Source organism: Acinonyx jubatus, chromosome D2 (genome assembly GCF_027475565.1).
Source record: "Acinonyx jubatus isolate Ajub_Pintada_27869175 chromosome D2, VMU_Ajub_asm_v1.0, whole genome shotgun sequence".
In the NCBI taxonomy this organism is placed as follows: Eukaryota; Metazoa; Chordata; class Mammalia; order Carnivora; family Felidae; genus Acinonyx; species Acinonyx jubatus.
The window spans coordinates 80,424,792-80,443,539 of record NC_069393.1 but is presented as its reverse complement, the minus strand read 5'-3'; the positions used below and the strand labels follow the sequence as shown (position 1 = coordinate 80,443,539).

At 52.2% G+C, this 18,748-nt stretch overlaps 1 protein-coding gene across 3 annotated transcripts in view; it reads right to left on the bottom strand.

Moving 5' to 3' along the window:
* Positions 1–7,302, bottom strand: part of DOCK1 (dedicator of cytokinesis 1) — a 524,727-nt gene extending 517,425 nt beyond the window's left edge. The window contains exon 1 of one of the 3 annotated variants that reach the window (XM_027063392.2): positions 7,032–7,302. In XM_027063392.2, coding sequence (XP_026919193.1) covers positions 7,032–7,077 — 46 coding nt within the window. In that variant the 5' untranslated portion in view covers positions 7,078–7,302. The remainder of the gene's footprint in view (positions 1–7,031) is intronic. The other 2 variants (XM_027063390.2, XM_027063391.2) reach the window with 2 other exon arrangements.
* Positions 7,303–18,748: the final 11,446 nt, after the last annotated feature.

The following is an 18,748-nucleotide window of genomic DNA, read 5'->3' as shown; positions in this document are numbered from 1 at the left end:
TTCCTTCAATTAGATTCTGGGAGCCCAGGGTGGGGGGGTGTCATATTGTGAGCTCCCAACACCCACCTCCCTCCTTCCAGGCATCCCCCGAGGAACTGGGACCCACGACCTTACAGAAAAAAAACATTCAGGTGGCGATGACCAAAACATCACGAAAATTCACAGGAAAAGCCTTACTTGTGATAATCACGTTATAGGTTATATCCCCCAAAATGCAAACACTGAAGTTCTACCCCCCCCCCATAACTCAGAATGTACTTGGATGCATTTGGAGATAGGGTCCTTAAAGTTTATTTATTTTGAGGTGGGAGAGGGGTAGAGAGAAAGGGAGAGAGAATCCCAAGCAGGCTCCATGTGCTGTGGGGGTTCAATCCCACAAGATCCCACCAACCCTGAGATCATGACCTGAGCCAAAATCGACAGAGCCACCGGCCTGCCCCTGGAGATGGGGTCTTTAAAGAGATGATTAAGGGGCACCTGGGTAGCTCAGTGGGTTAAGCGTCCGACTTTGGCTTAGGTCATGATCTCACAGTCCAGGAGTTCAAGCCCCGCTTTGGGCTCTGTGCTAACAGCTCAGAGGCTGGCACCTGCTTAGGATTCTGGGTCTCCGTCTCTCTCTGCCCCTCCTCTGCTCACACTGTCTCTGTCTCTGTCTCTCTCTCTCAAAAATAATAAAGAGATGACTAAGGGAATGAAGTCATGAGGGTGGGCCCTAATCCAATGGGAAGATGAAGACACAAACATAATGGAGGGCGAGGACACAGTGAGAGGACAGCCATCCATCCACACATCAACGAGAGGCCTCAGACGGAACCTGGCCGGCCGACACCTTGATCCTGGACTTCCAGCCTCCAGAACTGAGGAAGGAAACTCCTGCAAGTCTCAGCCGCTCGGGGTGCTACTCTGTTAAGGCAGCAAACTACCCCACATACGTTACATGGTGATTTGAGGGACGGTCCCAAAGCACTTTCCACCTCATTAATCAGATACCATATGTTTTCACTCTTATGTGGATCCTGAGAAACTTAACAGAAACCCATGCGGGAGGGGAAGGGAAAAAAAAAAAAAAAAAAGAGGTTAGAGTGGGAGAGAGCCAAAGCATAAGAGACTCTTAAAAACTGAGAACAAAGTGAGGGTTGATGGGGGGTGGGAAGGAGGGGAGGGTGGGTGATGGGTATCGAGGAGGGCACCTTTTGGGATGAGCACTGGGTGTTGTATGGAAACCAATTTGACAATAAATTTCATATATTGGAAAAAAAATCAAAGCAAACTCAGGTACAACAGCTACTGCTATTTGCATAAGCCATGTTACGAAAGTGCCTTAAGTCTTCAGTTCCTGTGAATCTCCCAAATCAGCCTGACCTTGTAGACAAGGCCAACCATTATCATCCACTTTGAAAACGTGGAACCAACTGAGAGAGGCTCAAAGACCTGCTCCGGGTCACATCAAAGATGAGTGGCCGCACCACGGCTAAGACTCCAAGTTCTGACCCTTCACCTGGTCCCATCCTCAGGGCTTACCTCCCAGATGACCTGAGGAAGAGTCTGAACGTGGTGGCCAGTGGGTCAGCCAGTGCGGTGTGGGGGGGAAAAAAATAATCCAAAAAGATTTCATACGATTCCATTTATGTAACATTCTTGAAATGATACAACTACAGAAATAGAGAACAGGTTACTGGCTGCCAGGGTTTATGCAGAAGGGAGGAGTGAGGTGGGTGTGGCTCTAAAAGGAACACAGGAGAGGTCCTTGGGGTGATGGCAATGCTCTGACCTGCATCCATGTCAACATCCTGGCTCTGGTAGGACACTGTAGTGTGGCCGGACGTCACCTTGAGGGAAACTGGTAATGAGTATGTGGGGTCTCTCTATATGATTTTTTTTAATTTATTTATTTTGCGGGGAGAGGAGGGGTGGGGGGGGGGGCATACACACAAGCAGGGCAGGGACGGGGGCAGAGAGAGAGAGGGAGAGAGAGAGTCCCAAGCAGGCTCTGCACTGCCCACTGTGGGGTTCAATCCCACGGACCGTGAGATCATGACCTGAGTTGAAATTAAGAGTCGGATGCTTAACCGACAGAGCCACTCAGGTACACCATCTCTGTATTGTTTCTTCCAACTGCATGTGCTTATAATTACCTGAAAATACAAAGTTTAATGCAGAAATAAAGAGGAGGAAAAAATAAAAATAAAAAACTAAAAAATAAAAAAAAGAAATTAAAAAAGGAAATAAAGAGGAGGAAAAAATAAAAATTAAAATCAAAAAATTAAATTAAATTAAAAAAAAAGAAAAAAGAGGAGGAAGGAAGGACTGAAGGAGGGAAGGAAGGAAGGTAACATGTGAAGGAATTATTCACAAACCCTAAGACAATCTGATAAGACGTGATATCCTAGCAAACACTGGCACAACAATAAATTTAAAATTTTTATGTTTCCAAAGTAAAATAAGATTTGTAGAAATATAATATGCCCTAATTTGGTTTTTCTGCAACTCCAGTGAATGAAAATGTCTGCATTTCTATTTACTTACAATCAAATCTAATTTTTCTTCCCCCAAGTAGCAGCTTGCTTACTCCTCTAGATAACAAAGGAGATCTCGCTGCAACCCCGGCTCCCAAATTTATTTAATGTTACACTATTCCTAGCAATTATCATCACTCAGAACTAATCTAAATACACACAAGTCATGTTCCCCAACACCAAGCGAATGTTGCTTTCCCCCAATACAGGGGCAAAACACACCATTAAGAAATCAACTTTGGCAGAAAAGTATTCTTCTAGCCACCGTGTCTGTCAAATCCAAACAGAAAACCACTACATTTCTGAACTGCACTTTATTAAATAAAATATAAAAGCAACACCCCATTGAGTGCTTGGCTTATCTCATACATGGTGCTGCCCCCTGCTCTGCTAACCTCATCTAAAAAGAATGTTCCTGGTCTTTGTGGTAGGCAGGCTTAGCTCCCCGCCCACCTTCCAGGTGGGGAAACAGAGGCTAAGGAAGGTGAGTAATTTGCTTAAGGGCCACTTATTTAACAAGAGCCAGGAGTTAGAGGTGTTTGCAGCCCGAATCCCCACATCCCCCGTGTGAGCTGTCCGTACAAAAGGCCAGAATGAAGTGCCCACACTTGGGTCCACTGGTGTCTAGTCTCCCAAACATAACACAGCTGAAGGCTCGAACGACAACCGTACTCTCCCCAAGAGCTCTCCGCCCCACCTCCTATAGTTTTCTGTCGCTGCCCTAGGGAACCACCCCACCCTCAGAATGGTCCACAGGGATAATCTCGCAGCTTTCCAGAATCAACCCAGCGACTCGTGGTCTCAAAGTCCAGCTGCTGGCCAGCGGGGCTCTCCCGGGAAGCTCAGGGAGGGATCTGTTTCCAGGCTCGTTTAGGGTGCTGGCAGCATCCAGGTGTGCCTACAGGCCTGAGGTCCCCGGCTCCTTGCTGGTGGCCACGTGGGGGGACGGGGGGAGAGGCGCTGAGGCTGAGCTCCCGGGCTTTCTCTGGCCCTTGCAAGTGGGGCCCTACGTCTCAGGGCCAGCAACTGTGCACGGAACCCTTCCCAGCCTGGGAACCTCTGACCCCGCTCTTCTGTGACCAGCCAGGGAAAGTTCTCTGCTTTGGGGGCCCACCGCTGCAAAGCCCTTTCTGCCATGTCACACATTTACAGGTTCTGGGGATTAGGGCATGGACCTTTTGGGGGGCCATTAGTCTGCCTCTCACACCGTCTTCGAGAAAGGTGAGCACACCACCCTCGGGTGTGATTCTAGAACATGCTGCATCTTTTCACCTCATCTCAGGAACAGGATCCCTAGGAACAGCTTGACCGGCACCAAGCCTAAGACTCTGCCTAGCTGGGGGAAGATGGAAAAGTTGATCCGGCCCAACCCCTCAGTGTGACTAGGTTGGATTTCACGCCTGTGTTAATAAACCAGATCCGTGAGCACTGACCCACCAAATTCAAGCCTAGGAGGAGACCTTAACAGGCTGGTAAATTTCCTGGAGGCAACCCCAAGCCCCACAGGAATAAAAGGGGGAGGTGGGGACAAACCAGCATAGCCCGCTTCGCGGAGCCAAGCAGCAGATCAGCTGTTTACCCTTTTCCCCATTTTTATAAAATAAACAAATAACCCAAGTGGCTCATTTGCAAACAATGCTTCTAACAGATTCCAAGTACTTGCAAACAATGAGCTGTGATTCATGTTTCCAAATGAGATGGAGTTTTATCATTTTCTTTCCCCTCGTGATTCATTCATCCCGCCAAGGCAGTGGCTGGAGTGAAAGCGAGGCCCACCCACGACCCGCCAGAGCCCTCCAAGGAAACACAGCCCTGTTGTTAGGCTCCCCCAAAAAACACTGTGGTTGGTAAGGGGGACGGCCAGTAATTTTCCCTTGGGAGGAAACAGCCAATTAGCTAATGGGAATGAATCCCTGCCCCGCAGCACATCTGTCTTCCCTTCCCCTGGGAACCAGTGGGACCCTCCACTGCCAACCCCTGGAACAGCGGACAGCCCGGGCTGACCTGGCTGTGCGCCTGCACACCCTTCCTTCTGCCCAGCATCCGGAGTTTGCCTGGAGGGGCTCTAGTTATTGAAAGCTCCTTGTAACGCTGAACAGGCTTCACCCGCTGAAACTAAGGAGCGCGGCCGCTTCCTCCTCCGCCTCACGGCCATTCCCACTGTTCCTAGAATTGCCTGGCGAAACCGTCCAGGACACCTTCCTTCCCTGGCAACTTTCCAACACAGACTTTTCTTAAAATCACAGATGAGCCAAAGGCGTGCAGGTAGAAGTCACCACAGTGAGGGCTAGGTAAGCTTCTGGAAAGTGTGTGAGTTAATGGGAAGGGACACAGCCACCTTCTGGCCACCACCGCAGCGAGGAGACCCTGCTCACTCGGTGGCTGGATGCTCCCTTTGATCTTCTCCAAACTAGACAGCCTAGCAACTCAACAGGTGCCGCCGTACAGTGTCCTCCCGGACACCGTGAGGTCACCCTGGTCACGCTGGGAGCCAACAAGAGGTGTCCAGGGATCTCAAAAAGTAGTGTTCCGAAGAGAAGCTCCTCCCCATCTCCTTGCGCTCGGTGGGACCACGGCGCGAACCCCAGAGCCAGGTTCCAACCCCAGATACGGCACTTACTAATGGTGCGAGCATGCATGTTCTCTCTGCCTCCGTCGGGTGGGAGGGACAAGAGAACCCCTGCCAGGACTGGGGGTGGATCACGGGTGGAGCTGTCCCCTGCCTCCACAGGGCCGTCGGTGGTCCTGCTCCCCTGCTGGCCTCCGGCCTGTCCCCAGGGCTCCAGCCCCTCCTCGATCTGGCCCCGGTGCGTTCCAGTCCTCAGTGCACTCCTCACGCACCGGCCGGCTCTCCACAGCCAGGACCCCCACGACCACCACCCCTGACGCAGTCCCAGCCAGAAAGTGCACCCCACACCTCCCTCGAGAACTGCAGGCAGACAGGGACGTTTCTATCAGGACACCTGCGAGGAAAGCACAGGGAGGCACCCAGGGTGCGGTCTCCACGCTCAGGTCCCAGGGCCCTTTAGCCCACCTCTGTCGTTGACCTCTGTGCCCACGGCTGAGCCCCGGCTTCCTCTTCTCTGAAAATGGGGTGGGAAGACACCTCAGCCACAGACAGTGGTCCTGAGGCAAGGAGGACCCCCCAGCCCTGCCTGTGGAACAAGACCAGTGTGGGCCAAGCGGACCTAGGACTGTCTCAGGGCTGTTCCCACTGCAGTGGTCCCGAAAGAGCTCCCCTGCCACACCACTGACATCTAGCAAAGGTGAGCCACTGGAATCACAAAAAAGAAAGAACGGTGAGGGCTAGGGCCACCCCCTGGTCTTCCCAAAGTCAAAGGGGGAGGTCTGGAGCAGACCAGCCGTGGGAGCCGGCACCGCACTGCGAAGGCTCAGGGGCAGCAAGGGGGCCTGCGGGCTGCGGGAGCCCCAGGAGGGCACAACCTGGCCCGCGGAGACGAGGCCAAGGTCACAAAAGGCCTTACAAGTCAGGCAGAGCCTAGCCTGGGTGACGGAGGCGGTAAAGGCGCAGGAGGAAAATCACCCTGAAAACCGGGAAGCTCCGGGGTCTGGGATCGCGGCGAGCAGCCTGGGCCCAGACTCCAGCCAGAGGTGGGCAAGAGCCCGGCAGCCAGGCTGCAAATCCCCGGTGAGCAGGGCAGCAGAGCGCAGCGGGGGCTGGGGTCCGTTGGTTCTGCCTTTAAGGAAAGCCTCGCTGTCTGGAATGTGTACTCACTCGGTCCGAAACGTAAACTTGCAACCCGACTCTCCCCCCCCCCCCACCCCCCGCATCACCACCACACTCCCCTCAGGAAACGACAAAGAGCGGCGGAGCCAACACAGTCCCGCCTTTCGCCTCCCGCTCCCCGAGCCCGGGGACGCCGAATCGCTCGGCCGGCCGCTCCGCTCCGAGGGTCCCGCACGCCCCGGGCCACAGGACCACCAAGCGGCGGGCAGGGCGCCCGGCCCGGCCGGGTCGCGCGCGCGCGCGCGCGCGCCACTTCCCACCGGGAGAGCACAACTCTTCGCCGGGATCGCTCACTGCAACTCGCAACCGCCCGGCCGCCCGCGGCTGCAGACCCCGCACCGCGCACGCAACTTCACCCCAGCGGCGGGAAGGCGCCGCAGAACAATGACCCCCGGGGCGGCCCGGCCCGCCCACCCCCGGGGCTTCGGGCCGCGGGCGGGACGCGCTCCGAGCTCGGGCGGCCCGGGAGGCTGGCAGGCTTCGCCACGGGGTGCCCGCCCGGGACCTGGATGGCGGGGCTCGGGTGGGGAGGGGGGGGGGCGACCCCGCTCGCCCGCGTGTCCCCGGCCCTGCTCGGCCCCGCGCTCCGGAGTGGGGGCGGGGGGGGAGGGACGCCGGGCGCTCGGGCCGGGCCGGCGGCAACAGGCTCCGGCGCCCCCGCCCGCCGCGCCCCGCCGGGCCCGCCGTCCCCCCCCCCCCACCTCCGGAGCGCGCGGCGCGGGCAGGCCGGGGGGGGGCGCGGCGCGAAGTGGGGTGCCGGAGCTCACCCACGCCGTATTTCTCCTCTCTCTTGGTGGGCACCCAGCGCGTCATGGCGCCGCCGCGAGAGCCGCCGCCGCCGCCGGGCCAGGAAACTCCGCGCCTAGGCCGCCATTTTCCATTCCTTTCGAGCCGCGACAGGATGGGGAGGAAAAAGTTTGCGGCGGAGGCGGTGTCATGTGGGACGGGGCGGGCGGAGCGTCGCGGGCCGGATGGGAAAGGCCGGGAGCGCCGGCGGGAGGCGGGCGGGCCCCGGGCCCGAGAGCACTGCCCCTGCGCGGGGGACCCGGCTCCGCCACCGCGCGCCGCAGCCCGGCTCCCGCGGACCCCCCCCCTCCCCCCCCCCCCCGGGGCGGCGCCGCGCCCTCTCCGCGGGGGACCCCGGATCCCGGGAACCCTCGCGGGGGCCCGGCTGTCACACGACTTGGGGGGGCGGGGGGGGCACGTGGGCCGCCCTGGGCGGAGGGGGACGAGGAGGGGGCGAGGGGGACCCGACGCGATTTACGAAGCTCGGGGTTGGCGCAGCGCGGCAGTTAGACCGCGGGCTCGGTGCCGCCCCCGGGGCGTCCTGGAGCGGAGCAAACCCGGAGGTTCCCTGGGAGGCGCCTTCCAGAGCACGTGGTCCTTTCATTCGGGCGCCAAACATTAACTGAGCACCTAGGGCGGCCTGGCCAAACCAGCCAGAACCCGGGGGAAGGAAAGTCACCAGGGGTGGCTGGCCTCGCTGGGGCTGGGGCTCCCAAGGCGGCCGGCGAGACGTGTGCGCGCTGCGGGGTCAGGGAGTGCTTCCCGGGGAGGTGGCCTCTTGCCTGGAGTGTTCGAGGAGTGCGGTTACCCAGGGAGGCCCAAAGACCTCATCCTCCTGGGGATCCCAGAAACTTCTAGTTCGGTAGGAGTCTGTGAAGGAGGGGAAGAGAGGAAGTGAGGAGAGGGGTGTGCCGGGGAAGGAGGGCTCAGTCTGGGCCCTGAGCAGGTGTGCAGGAGCTCTTAGGACTGTGGTCTGCACCCCGCAGGTGAGTTCTCAGGCTTTCAGGTTTTTCCACACCAGTAAAAGCCGGGGCTTCGGGTTTCTCCAAGGAAAAGCTTAAAACAACACACACATGGGGCGCCTGGGTGGCTCCGTGGATTAAGCATCGGACACCCGATTTCAGCGTAGGTCATGCTCGAGGTCCCCCGGTTGTGGGATGTGCGGCTCTGCTCCGAGTATGGGGCCTGCTTAAGAGTCTCTCTCTCCCTCTGCTCCCTCTGCCCCTCCCCTGCTCGCACTGTCTCTTAAATTAATTAAGTACATAATCACACAACACACATCCATTTATTTTTCCCATAATTTCAGAAAAGATGAAAACCAAGAAAAGGAGGAAGGAGAAATCCTCAGAATGCAGACAGCTCCGTAAGTGGAGTTAATTTGGAATATTAACCATCCGCCTTCCTGTCTCCTGCCCCCAAGAACCAGTGACAATGGCAGTGGGCCTGGGAGCCTTCAAGGATTGGAGGAAGGGAGGTGAAATGGATGGAAAGCTTCCTTCTCAGGGGTAGGAAGAGACCTGGGAGGCAGAGCTGGGCAGGGAGCTAGTGGGGCCTGGGGAAAGCCCAGTGGGCCACCATCCTGCTGTAGGGAATGCCCTTGCCTGCCCTTGGGGCCACCGGGGGGGGGGGATCTCAGCATCCCACCCAGAATGCGGATTAAATACACTTGGGAACGTCCTGGGAGCTTTTTGGTTTGCGTGAATAAGAAGATAACGTGACCTGAGAGCTCTTGGCATATCAACCGCAGACTCATAGAAAGTTACAGTCCTTACTCTAACTGACAAGGAAGTTAAATCCCGCAGAGGAAAAGGGCCTGGGCTCTAATCACATGTGAGGGAACAGCATGTACAAAGGCCCTGGGGTGGAACACAAATCCTTCAAGGAACTGAAAGACTGAAGCATAGAGAAAACGACAAAGGGACACAACATGAGTCTACAGACAAAGGGTCGCATTAGGAATTCACATTCTCCAAAGAAAACCTGGCAAACAAATGCTAATGATTCTTACCTTCTGTTTTAGGCCCAATTTCAGTTCTGCTCCTGTGGCTACTCTTTGGGGAAGATGGGTGTTGTAGTGAAAGGCCAGGGGCTTCAGTCACGCAGAGTCAGGGGGCCTGGCCTAGCCACTGCCAGCTGTGTGGCCGTTCTCCTATTGCTGGTCATTGTTCTAGAAGTTCTGAACCTTAGGGTTCTGATCTTCGTACATATAAATTAGGGGCAATAACACCAGCCTTGTGGGCCTTCTGAGGATCACAGGAGAATATGTGGTCGCACACATAAGATGCTGGAACCATGGTTGGCTTCCTCCTCCGATGCTGCCTCCAGGCTCTTTGTTTGATAACCTCATGGTTCACAATTTCTAGAACAATTGCCACTTTTGCTCTGATAAAGGTGACCCACGGAATATATAAATAGATTGATGTTTACATGCTTTTGTGAAACTGTCATATAAATGAATTTCTAAATCAGACCTTTTAAACTCCAGATGGACCATGGAACCACCTGTTTGAGACACAGAGGTTTTGGTCCCATTATCGCAAAGTGCGCCCGAGCTTGGCCGCGATGCTGTGCATGTGGCGAGCTCTCAGAAGGTTTGTCAGCATTGCCTGGCTGACCCCAGTAGTGGTCTCATCTTGTGGCTCTAGATCAAGTCCGTGGCCCTGGCTCCCTGCTCCGTGGTTACGTTAGCTCGGGACTGGCTACATGGCCAGAACCAGGAGCCCTGCGTGCTGTGGCCAGTTGGCATTTTTAACTCCTGAGTCTACATGTCTGGGCCACAGATCTCAGCCACACCTGCCAGGCCTCGTGCGGACTTGGGTCATGCTTGTAGGTGTAATCTACCCAAGAACACTGGAACTCCTAGCGCCCCAGTCCTAAGCATCAGTGGAAGTTCAGACTAGTGACCTCCTCCTAAGATACGGCAGAAACTTGAGATGGAGTCATAAAAAAGTGTAATCTGTGTTGCAGTTTTACATTTTGAAAATTAAATTGCAACTTTCTTAATTTGAAAAACGTTTCCATATTTACAGTACAAATGCAGGAAGTTACTCAGCAAAATGATGCCTGGTGGAGACTCCAGAAGGCTCAGGGATCACGGGGGGATGTTTATTTGCGGCAGGCAATACAGAAGAGAGCAGGACCTGGATGTTGGGGGTTTTACACACTTCCACAAGGGGCTGGACCACAGACTGCTTGTCACTTGAAAGGGGAGGAATGTGGTCTGGCAGTGAGGTGTCTAGTTGCTGCCCCTTTGACCCAGTGGCAGATCTCCGCATCGTAGTGGATGACCAGTCGTGGTCATGGTGCACAAGGTCACGTAGCACAAAAAAGGTCTACTCAAGACTTTACATGGGACGTTCAGTTCACAGAGAAGACAAGACACAAGTTAAATGACACTACATGAAAGACAGTCAGGCAAAGATAGAAGGTGAGACCTTCGGGGCACCTGGGTAGCTCAGGTCACGGTCTCACAGTTTGAGTTCTAGCCCCGCGTTGGGCTCCCTGCTATCAACGCAGAGCCTGCTTTGGATCCTCCGTGCCCCTCTCTCTACCCCTCCCCTGCTTGTGCTCTCTCAAACAAAATAAATAAAAGAAGGTGGGACCTTTTATAGGACACTGGTCTGGTGTCGTCAACAAGAAACTATATGGGAAAAGAATGGGTAGATGGGAAAGAACCATTCAAGATTTTGAAAGACTTAAATGTAATGTTCAAGGGAGCTCCCCTCTACCCCGTAGGTAGGCTGCTGCCTGATTCATGAATTGTTGAATAAAGTCGATTAGGTCTTCAAAACAAAACAGAAATGTGACATTCACATGCAAGGCACAGTCGTCAACTGCATACTATTAAAAAAACAACTCTGCGGCTCAGGTCATGATCTCGTGGTCCGTGAGTTCGAGCCCCGCATCGGGCTCTGTGCTGACAGCTCAGAGCCTGAAGCCTGTTTCAGATTCTGTGTCTCCCTCTCTCTGACCCTCCCTTGTTCATGCTCTGTCTCTCTCTGTCTCAAAAATAAGTAAACATTAAAAAAAAAAAGACAACTCTAAAAGATGTTAAGGAAAAGACAGGATTCTAACTATGATCCGGTCTTAGATACTAGTTTTAAATTTTTATTTATTTTGTTAGATGTGATCATAGTAATATTGTGGTTGTGTTGAAAACTGCCCTTGTATTTTTGAAATGTATGCTGAAGTGTTTAGAAGTGAACTGTCAGGGGCGCCTGGGTGGTTCAGTCAGTTAAGCGTCCGACTTCAGCTCAGGTCACAATCTCGCAATCCGTGAGTTCCAGCCCTGTGTCGGGCTCTGTGCTGACAGCTCAGAGACTGGAGCCTGCTTTGGATTCTGTGTCTCCCTCTCCCTCTGTCCCTCCCCTGCTCATGCTCTGTCTCTCTCTGTCAAAAATAAATAAACATTAAAAAAATAATTAAAAAATAAAAAGAAGTGAACTGTCATTGGGGCCCCTAGTGGACTCGGTTGGGTGTCTGACTCTTGATTTCAGCTCAGGTCATGATCCCAGGGTCATGGGATCAAGCCCTGCTTTGGGCTCTGTGCTAAATGTGAAGCCTGCTTAAGATTTTCTCTCTCTCTCTCTCTAAAATTAAAAAAAAATAAATAAAAGGGAACTGTCATGGTGTTAGTCATTGACTTTAAAATACTGCAACAAAAACAAAAACAAAAAAAGATGAAATTGTTCAATCTCAGTGATAGGTCTCTGAGTGTTTCATCTCTACTTTTATATATAGGTATGTATACACACACACACACACATGTATATACATATGAAATCTTTGGGGCGTCTGGGTGGCTAGGTTAAGCATCCAACTTCAGCTCAGGTTCTGATCTCATGGTTCATGGGTTCAAGCCCCACGTCGGGCTCTGTGCTGACAGCTCAGAGCCTGGAACCTGCTTCAGATTCTGTGTCTCCCTTTGTTTCTGCCCTCTCTCCCGCTCGTGCTCTCTATTTCTCTTCAAAAATAAACAATAACACATTTAAAAAAATTGTACATAAGTTTGAAATCTTTCTAAAATAAATTCAAAATGGGGGAAAGGACAGACTTGAGATTTAAAACCCTCCTTGAGAAACAGTAGCCTGGACTGGCCTTGCTCTGACAGCTCAGACTGGTTGCTCAGTCTCCCAGGTGCACTGCTCAGCATTCTGCCCGGAAATTATGAAGGCAGACCCTGGGTGTTAAACTTCAACCAGCTCTGTAGAGCAAATATGTTGTTTGGGAGAGGACGCTGCCTGCCCAACCAGTGAGCCTTGTGGGCAAATGTGACTATGAATATAAATACACAGCAAGCAGTCCTTCCCGCCCTGAGCACACAAGGAAATGAGCTCTGGAGCTGGGGGCCAGGACACCTGCAGGAGGTGGCATGTCCTGAACTCAAAGGAGCCCTGGGTCTGGATGGCAAGGCAGTCAAGGCCTTGCCTTGGAGGCTGGATGCCCTCACAGTCCCCCCACCCCATGAACCTCAAGTTCCTCCAGCAGTATGGGATAGTGGTCACCAGACATGGCGGCCAAGACCTTGGCAGCTGTCTCACTCTGGGAAAGTTACCCAGCCGTTCTAAGTTTCCTCATCTTCAAAATAGTCTGATTTGGGGGCGCCTGGGTGGCTGAGTCAGTTAAGCGTCTGACTCTGGCTCAGGTCGTGATCTCGCGGTTCGTGAGTTCAAACCCCATATCAGGCTCTGTGCTGACAGCTCAGAACCTGGAGCCTGCTTCAGATTCTGTGTCTCCTTCTCTCTCCGCCCTGCCCATGCTCAAGCTTGCTCTCTCTCTCTCTCTCTCTCTCCCCCTCCCAAAAATAAATAAACATTTAAAAAAAAATTTTTTTTAAATAAGAAAACAACTGAGACCATAAAGTCAGAGTAGGTACTCAGAAATGGGATCTGTTAGTATCATGGTGGCAGATATCTCTAAGGTACCTTATTCTAGCTGGGAAATTCTGGGATCCTTACAGACTCTTCCTTTTAAACTTATTCAAATGAGATCCTTCCTGTCTCTGGTTCTACACATGCTCATTGCTGTGGGCATGGGGCACGGGGCGTCTCAGCCACGTGAAGAGGTGGTCGGGAATCACAGTGGGCATCAGTTGGGTTTGTCTGCCCCCTTCCTTTTCTGGACAGCACCGTGCTGGTTATCTTTTGGAGACTCACTGTTTTGGCTGAATTGTGTCTCCAAAATTCATATGTTGAAGCCCTAACCCCCAGTACCTAAGAATGTGACTGTATTTGGAGATAGTGTTTAAAAATTTTTTAATGTCTTTTTATTTATTTTGACAGAGAGAGACAGAGTGTGAGCAGGGGAGGGGCAGAGAGAGACAGACACACAGAATCTGAAGCAGGCTCCCAGGCTCTGAGCTGTCGAACCCACAAACCGAGAGATCATGACCTAAGCCCAAGTTGGATGCTTAACCCACTGAACCACCCAGTCGCCCCTGTTTGAAAGATAGTCTTTAAAGAGGTGATTGAATCTTCAACAAATGGTGCTGAGAAAAACCAAACAACTAATGGCAAAGAATGAAACTGGGGGCGCCTGGGTGGCTCAGTTGGTTGAGTGTCTGACTTCGGCTCAGGTCATGATCCCGCAGTTCATGGGTTGGAACCCGTGTCGGGCTCTGTGCTGACAGCTCAGAGCCTGGAGCCTGCTTGGGATTCTGTGTCTCCCTCTCTCTCTGTCCCTCCCCTGCTCGTTCTCTCTCTCTCTCTCTCTCTCTCTCTCTCTCAAAAATAAATAAACATTAAAAAAAATTTAAAAACAAGAATGAAACTGGACCACTTTATTATACCATACACAAAAATAAACTCAAAATGGATTAAAGACCTAAATGTGAGACTTGAAACCATAAAAATCCTAGAAGAGAACACAGGCAGTAATTTCTCTGACATCAGCACTAGCAACATTTTTCTAGATATATCTCCTGAGGCAAGGGAAACAAAAGCAAAAATTAAACTATTGGGACTACACCGAAATAAAAAGCTTTTGCTCAGCAAAGGAAGCCATCAACAACACAAAAAGACAACTTACTGAGTGGAAAAAGATATTTGCAAATGACACATCCAATCAGGAGTTAATATCCAAAATATATAAAGAACTTCTGCAACTCAACAGCAAATAAAAAAAAGAGTGAAAAAAAAAAAACCAAAAACAAAACACTTCCATTACAAATGGTCAGAGAAAGGACCTGAATAGACTTTTTTTCCAAAGAAGACACACAGAGGACAGCAAACACATGAAAGGATGCTCAGTATCACTCATCATTAGGGAAATGCAAATCAAAACCACAATAAGATATCATCTCACACCTGTCAGAATGGCTAAAATCAAAAAGCCAAGAAATAACAAGTGTTGGCGAGGACGTGGAGAAAAAGAAACCCTCGTGCACTGTTGGTGGGAATGCAAACTGGTTCAGCCACTGTGGAAAACAGTGTGGAGTTTCTTCAAAAAAATTAAAAAAAGAACTACCATATGATCCAACAATTCTACTACGGGTATTTACCCAAAGAAAGTGAAAACACCAATTCGAAAAGATACATGCACCCATATGTGTATTGCAGCATTATTTACAATAGCCAAGATATGGAAGCAACCCAAATGTCCATTGACTGATGAAGGGCTAAAGAAGATATGGCATATATATCCAATGGAATAGTCTTCAGCCATAACCATTTGCAACATGAACAGATCTAGAGGATATAATGCTAAGCAAAATAAATCAGAGAAAGACAAACACCATATGATTTCATCCATACGTAGAATTTAAGAAACAAAACAAGGGAACCTGCCTGGTGCAGCTGGTGGAGTATGCGACTCCTTTTTTTTTTTTTTTTTAAGTTAATCCATTTATTTGAGAGGGACAGAGATAGCCCAACCAGAGAAGGAGCAGAGACAGAAGGAGAGAGAATCCCAAGCAGGCTCTGTACTGCCAGCACAGAGCCCTACATGGGGCTTGAACTCACAAAACTGTGAGATCATACCTGGGCAGAAACCGAAAGTCAGACACTCAGTGGACTGAGCCACCCACGTGCCCCAGAGCATGCGACTCTTGATCTTGGGGGTTGTAAGTTTGAGCTCCTACATTGGGTATAGATTACCTAAAAATAAAAATCTTAAAACACACACACACACACACACAAATTAAAAATAGACTAACAAAATACTCTTAAATACAGACAACAAACTGGTGATTGCCAGAGGGAAGATGGGTAGAGGAATGGGTGAAATACATAAAAGGGATTAAGACTATACTTCTCGGGACACCTGGGTGGCTCAGTCAGTTGGGCTTCTGACTTTGGCTCAGGTCATGATCTCACAGTTCACGGGTTTGAGCTCCACATCGGGCTCTGTGCTGATAGCTCAGAGCCTGGAGCCTGCTTCAGATTCTGTGTCTCCCTCTCTCTTTCCCTCCCCTGCTCATGCTCTGTCTCTCTTTGTCTCTCAAAAATAAATAAACATTAAACAAATTACAATAAAAAGAGTATACTCTCATGATTAACACTGAGAAATGTATAGAATTGTTGAATCACTATATTGTTCACCTGAATCTAATATAACACTGTATGTCAATTATACTCCAATCGATCAATCTATCTATGATTAAGTTAAATGAGATCATTAGGGATGGCCCCGATCCAACCAGACTGGTGTCCTCCCAGGAGGAGGAGATCTGGACACACAGACAGACATCAGGGATGCGTGTGCACAGAGGGAAGGCCAAGAAAGTGCCCATGGAGAAAAACCAACCTGCCGACAGCTTGATCTCAGATTTGCAGGCTGCAGGACCATGAGAATAAATGTCTCATCCTTGGCTTACAGCAGTTCCCTGCACAGCAGTGGCTGAAGCTTCCTACTGACTTACATCCTCACCCAGAGTCACCCGGAAAGCCAGGGACAGGATGTGGGCCGCAGCCCTGAGGGCCGGCCCTGCTCCAAGGTCTTGTTGTTGCCATCTGACCTTCAATCTGCAGAGGCAGCATGGCACTCTGTCTTAGGAGCCTCACAGCAGGATCCCTCGGCCCAGAGGTCCGTTCCCAGCTGCCCCGGAGGAATCTAGGTGAGCGCCAACCTGCAGAAGGCCCACCGTGGGCGGGCTCCAGGGACATCATTCCAGGGCTCAGACACACACACAAAATGCCACAGTCCTGCCTCCAGAGGCTTAGCGGTGTCTGGAAGGAAGAGAGAATTGTAGTACCTGGAAGAATCAGAGAAAGCAGACAAAGAAGTAACAATCCAGAGAGAGAGTGAGATAGGACGGCGACACATCCTTCCAGGCAAAAGAATCAGTGTGGGAAGGAACCCAGGCGGGGCAGGTGCTCAGCGCCAAGGACAGGAGGGTGAGGGTTGCAGGCAGAGTGGTGGCAGGATATGGGGTCAGCTGGGAAGGGCTGTGATGGCCAAGCCAAGGGGCCAGCACCATCCAAACCTGTGCCTTAGGGAGCTCACTCTGATGGCAGAGGGGACACAGACTGGGAAAGGGAGAACCCGGATCTAGGAAAGTTGGTGGAGGGGGGAAGTTGATGAATTTGGGAAGACTCTCAGACTTCTGACATTCACAAATTAAACACGTGCACAGTCACAGCCAATTCACTGAGAATATTCCCACTGAGGCACAGAGAGCATTTAGCCCCCGCCATAACCTGTGCGTCATGTGCTCTGGTTACCCCTGTCTTACAGATGAAGAAGTTGGCGCTCCTAAAGCTCCTTGGTAACTCGCCTGGTGTTCACCGCTAAATAGCCGTAGAGTCAAGACTAAACCCGATCATTTGAACATCAGACCCCAGGCTTCTACCCAACTCCGTGACCAACTACGGCAGCAAAGCTGTGTGGCTATGGCAGGTCTCGTTCTTATGCCTGCCGTGTAGACCAGGAGGTTGACAGGGGTGCTGGGGCTGCAGCCAGGCCCCCAGACTTCTAGTCCTCAGGGACCAGTGCCCCTTGGATCTCCCTGCCCCCAGGCCCTAGCAGCCCAAAGTGAGGCACACAGTGAGGCCGATGGACCCCCATCACCCAGACCACATAAGGGCCGCCTGGACCGCTACACCCAGTGGACATCCCCGTCCTCTTAGAAGGGGTTAGACACAGTTGCACGTGTCTTTTGAGTGAGATTCAAACTGCCCGAAGATGCAATCATCAGGGTCCCGATGCCATGACTGGATGGTGATCCAGGCCCTGCCGGGGCAGCTAGCTGGCTCTTCTCGGCGCGGTGTGGCCTGGGCCGGGGACAGCCCTGCTGGGGCCGCCTCCACACCCAGATTGTACCTCCCAGTTCACCACCCACCCCACGGGCACACCCCCAGCCCGCCTGCCCCCACATACGCACAGCGCTAACCAGGTGCTCTCAGCGTCCACCCTAATGTCCACCTGGCTCCAACCACACCTGCTGTCTCCGGGCCCCTGGACATCACAGCCTGCTCTGCCCTCCAGCACTGATAGAGTCCCCCTAAACTGAAGCCTTCCTAGGCCAGTACCGCACCTCCCCGCATTTCCTTTTCTGGCCACGGCTAATGCCATCCCACCCAGGTAAGAGGTCAGCCAGGTGAGGGTTTCCACCCTCAGGGCAGTTGGTCACTCCCTCCGGAGGGCACCCAGAAGCCCTTCCCTCTGAGACAGCATTTACTTGGACTGATCCGATCCTATAATTATCAGTGACTGCCCCGCGGGCTGAGAGGGAGCCTTATGCATCCTATCTGCAAAGCCCGGCACTTGGGGCTAATAATAGTGAGAGGAGAGTAATAATAATACAAACAGACAGCCGTTATTGAGCTGATGCATTATCTCACTTAATTACAGCCTCTCGTTTGCAGAGAACTGTGTGGGAAGCATGTTGTGCGTTGCCTGGAGATAGTATGCAGTAAATGTTAGCTACTATTATTAATCGCCGTTTGTTGAATGAGTGAATGAATGAATGAACGAATGAGTGAATATGGGGGTGACTCAGCCTCCCTTCTACAAGAGTCACCTACAGCACGGACTGTCAGAGCAATACAAGCTCAGGTCCCTGGCCTGTGCACCAACCGATCTGGCTTTTGCAAGGGTACAGCTGAGTGACAGCGGGGACAGGACCAATCCCAATTAACCTTTTCTTGAACCTGCACACGACACCTGAAGCTCAGCGTCACGGAAGGCCCGGTCCCAGACTGTCTCCCCAGAAGCAGACAAGCCTGAGCCTGCAAACACATTCAGCACTAAGTACTCTTCCCTCATGGGCCCTGGAACAGTCTCTGTGGAGCCCCCAGGAGAGCAGAATTCAGCGGTAGGGTGTGTAAGAGCCTCTAGGACAGGCCACAGCCAGATGCCGGCAGGCACACCCAAGGAACTTTGGCCATCACCCAAGGACCAGGACCACAATGAGGAAGTGGCTCTGGGCCCCGCCAGCTGTATCCTAGGCCCATGGGGGTCTGGGAGCACGCAGGGCTGAGCTCAGGGCAGGAAGTGTGCACAGTGCACCCAGTGCCTGCCAGACACAGTGCAGGTTCTGGGGACACAGCGATGGCCAAGAGAGATGTCCCCACTCGTCACAACCACACAGTCTGGAGGCTGACAGACTAGGAAACAGAGTCAAGAGAGGACGTAAACTGGGGCCGTGGGTCCCAAAATCACACCCTCTCCTGCCACCCTGAGGACTTTGTCCACACCCACCACCACTTGTGCTGTTATTTTCTTAATATTTAAAAAAAAATTAATATTTATTTTATTTTTT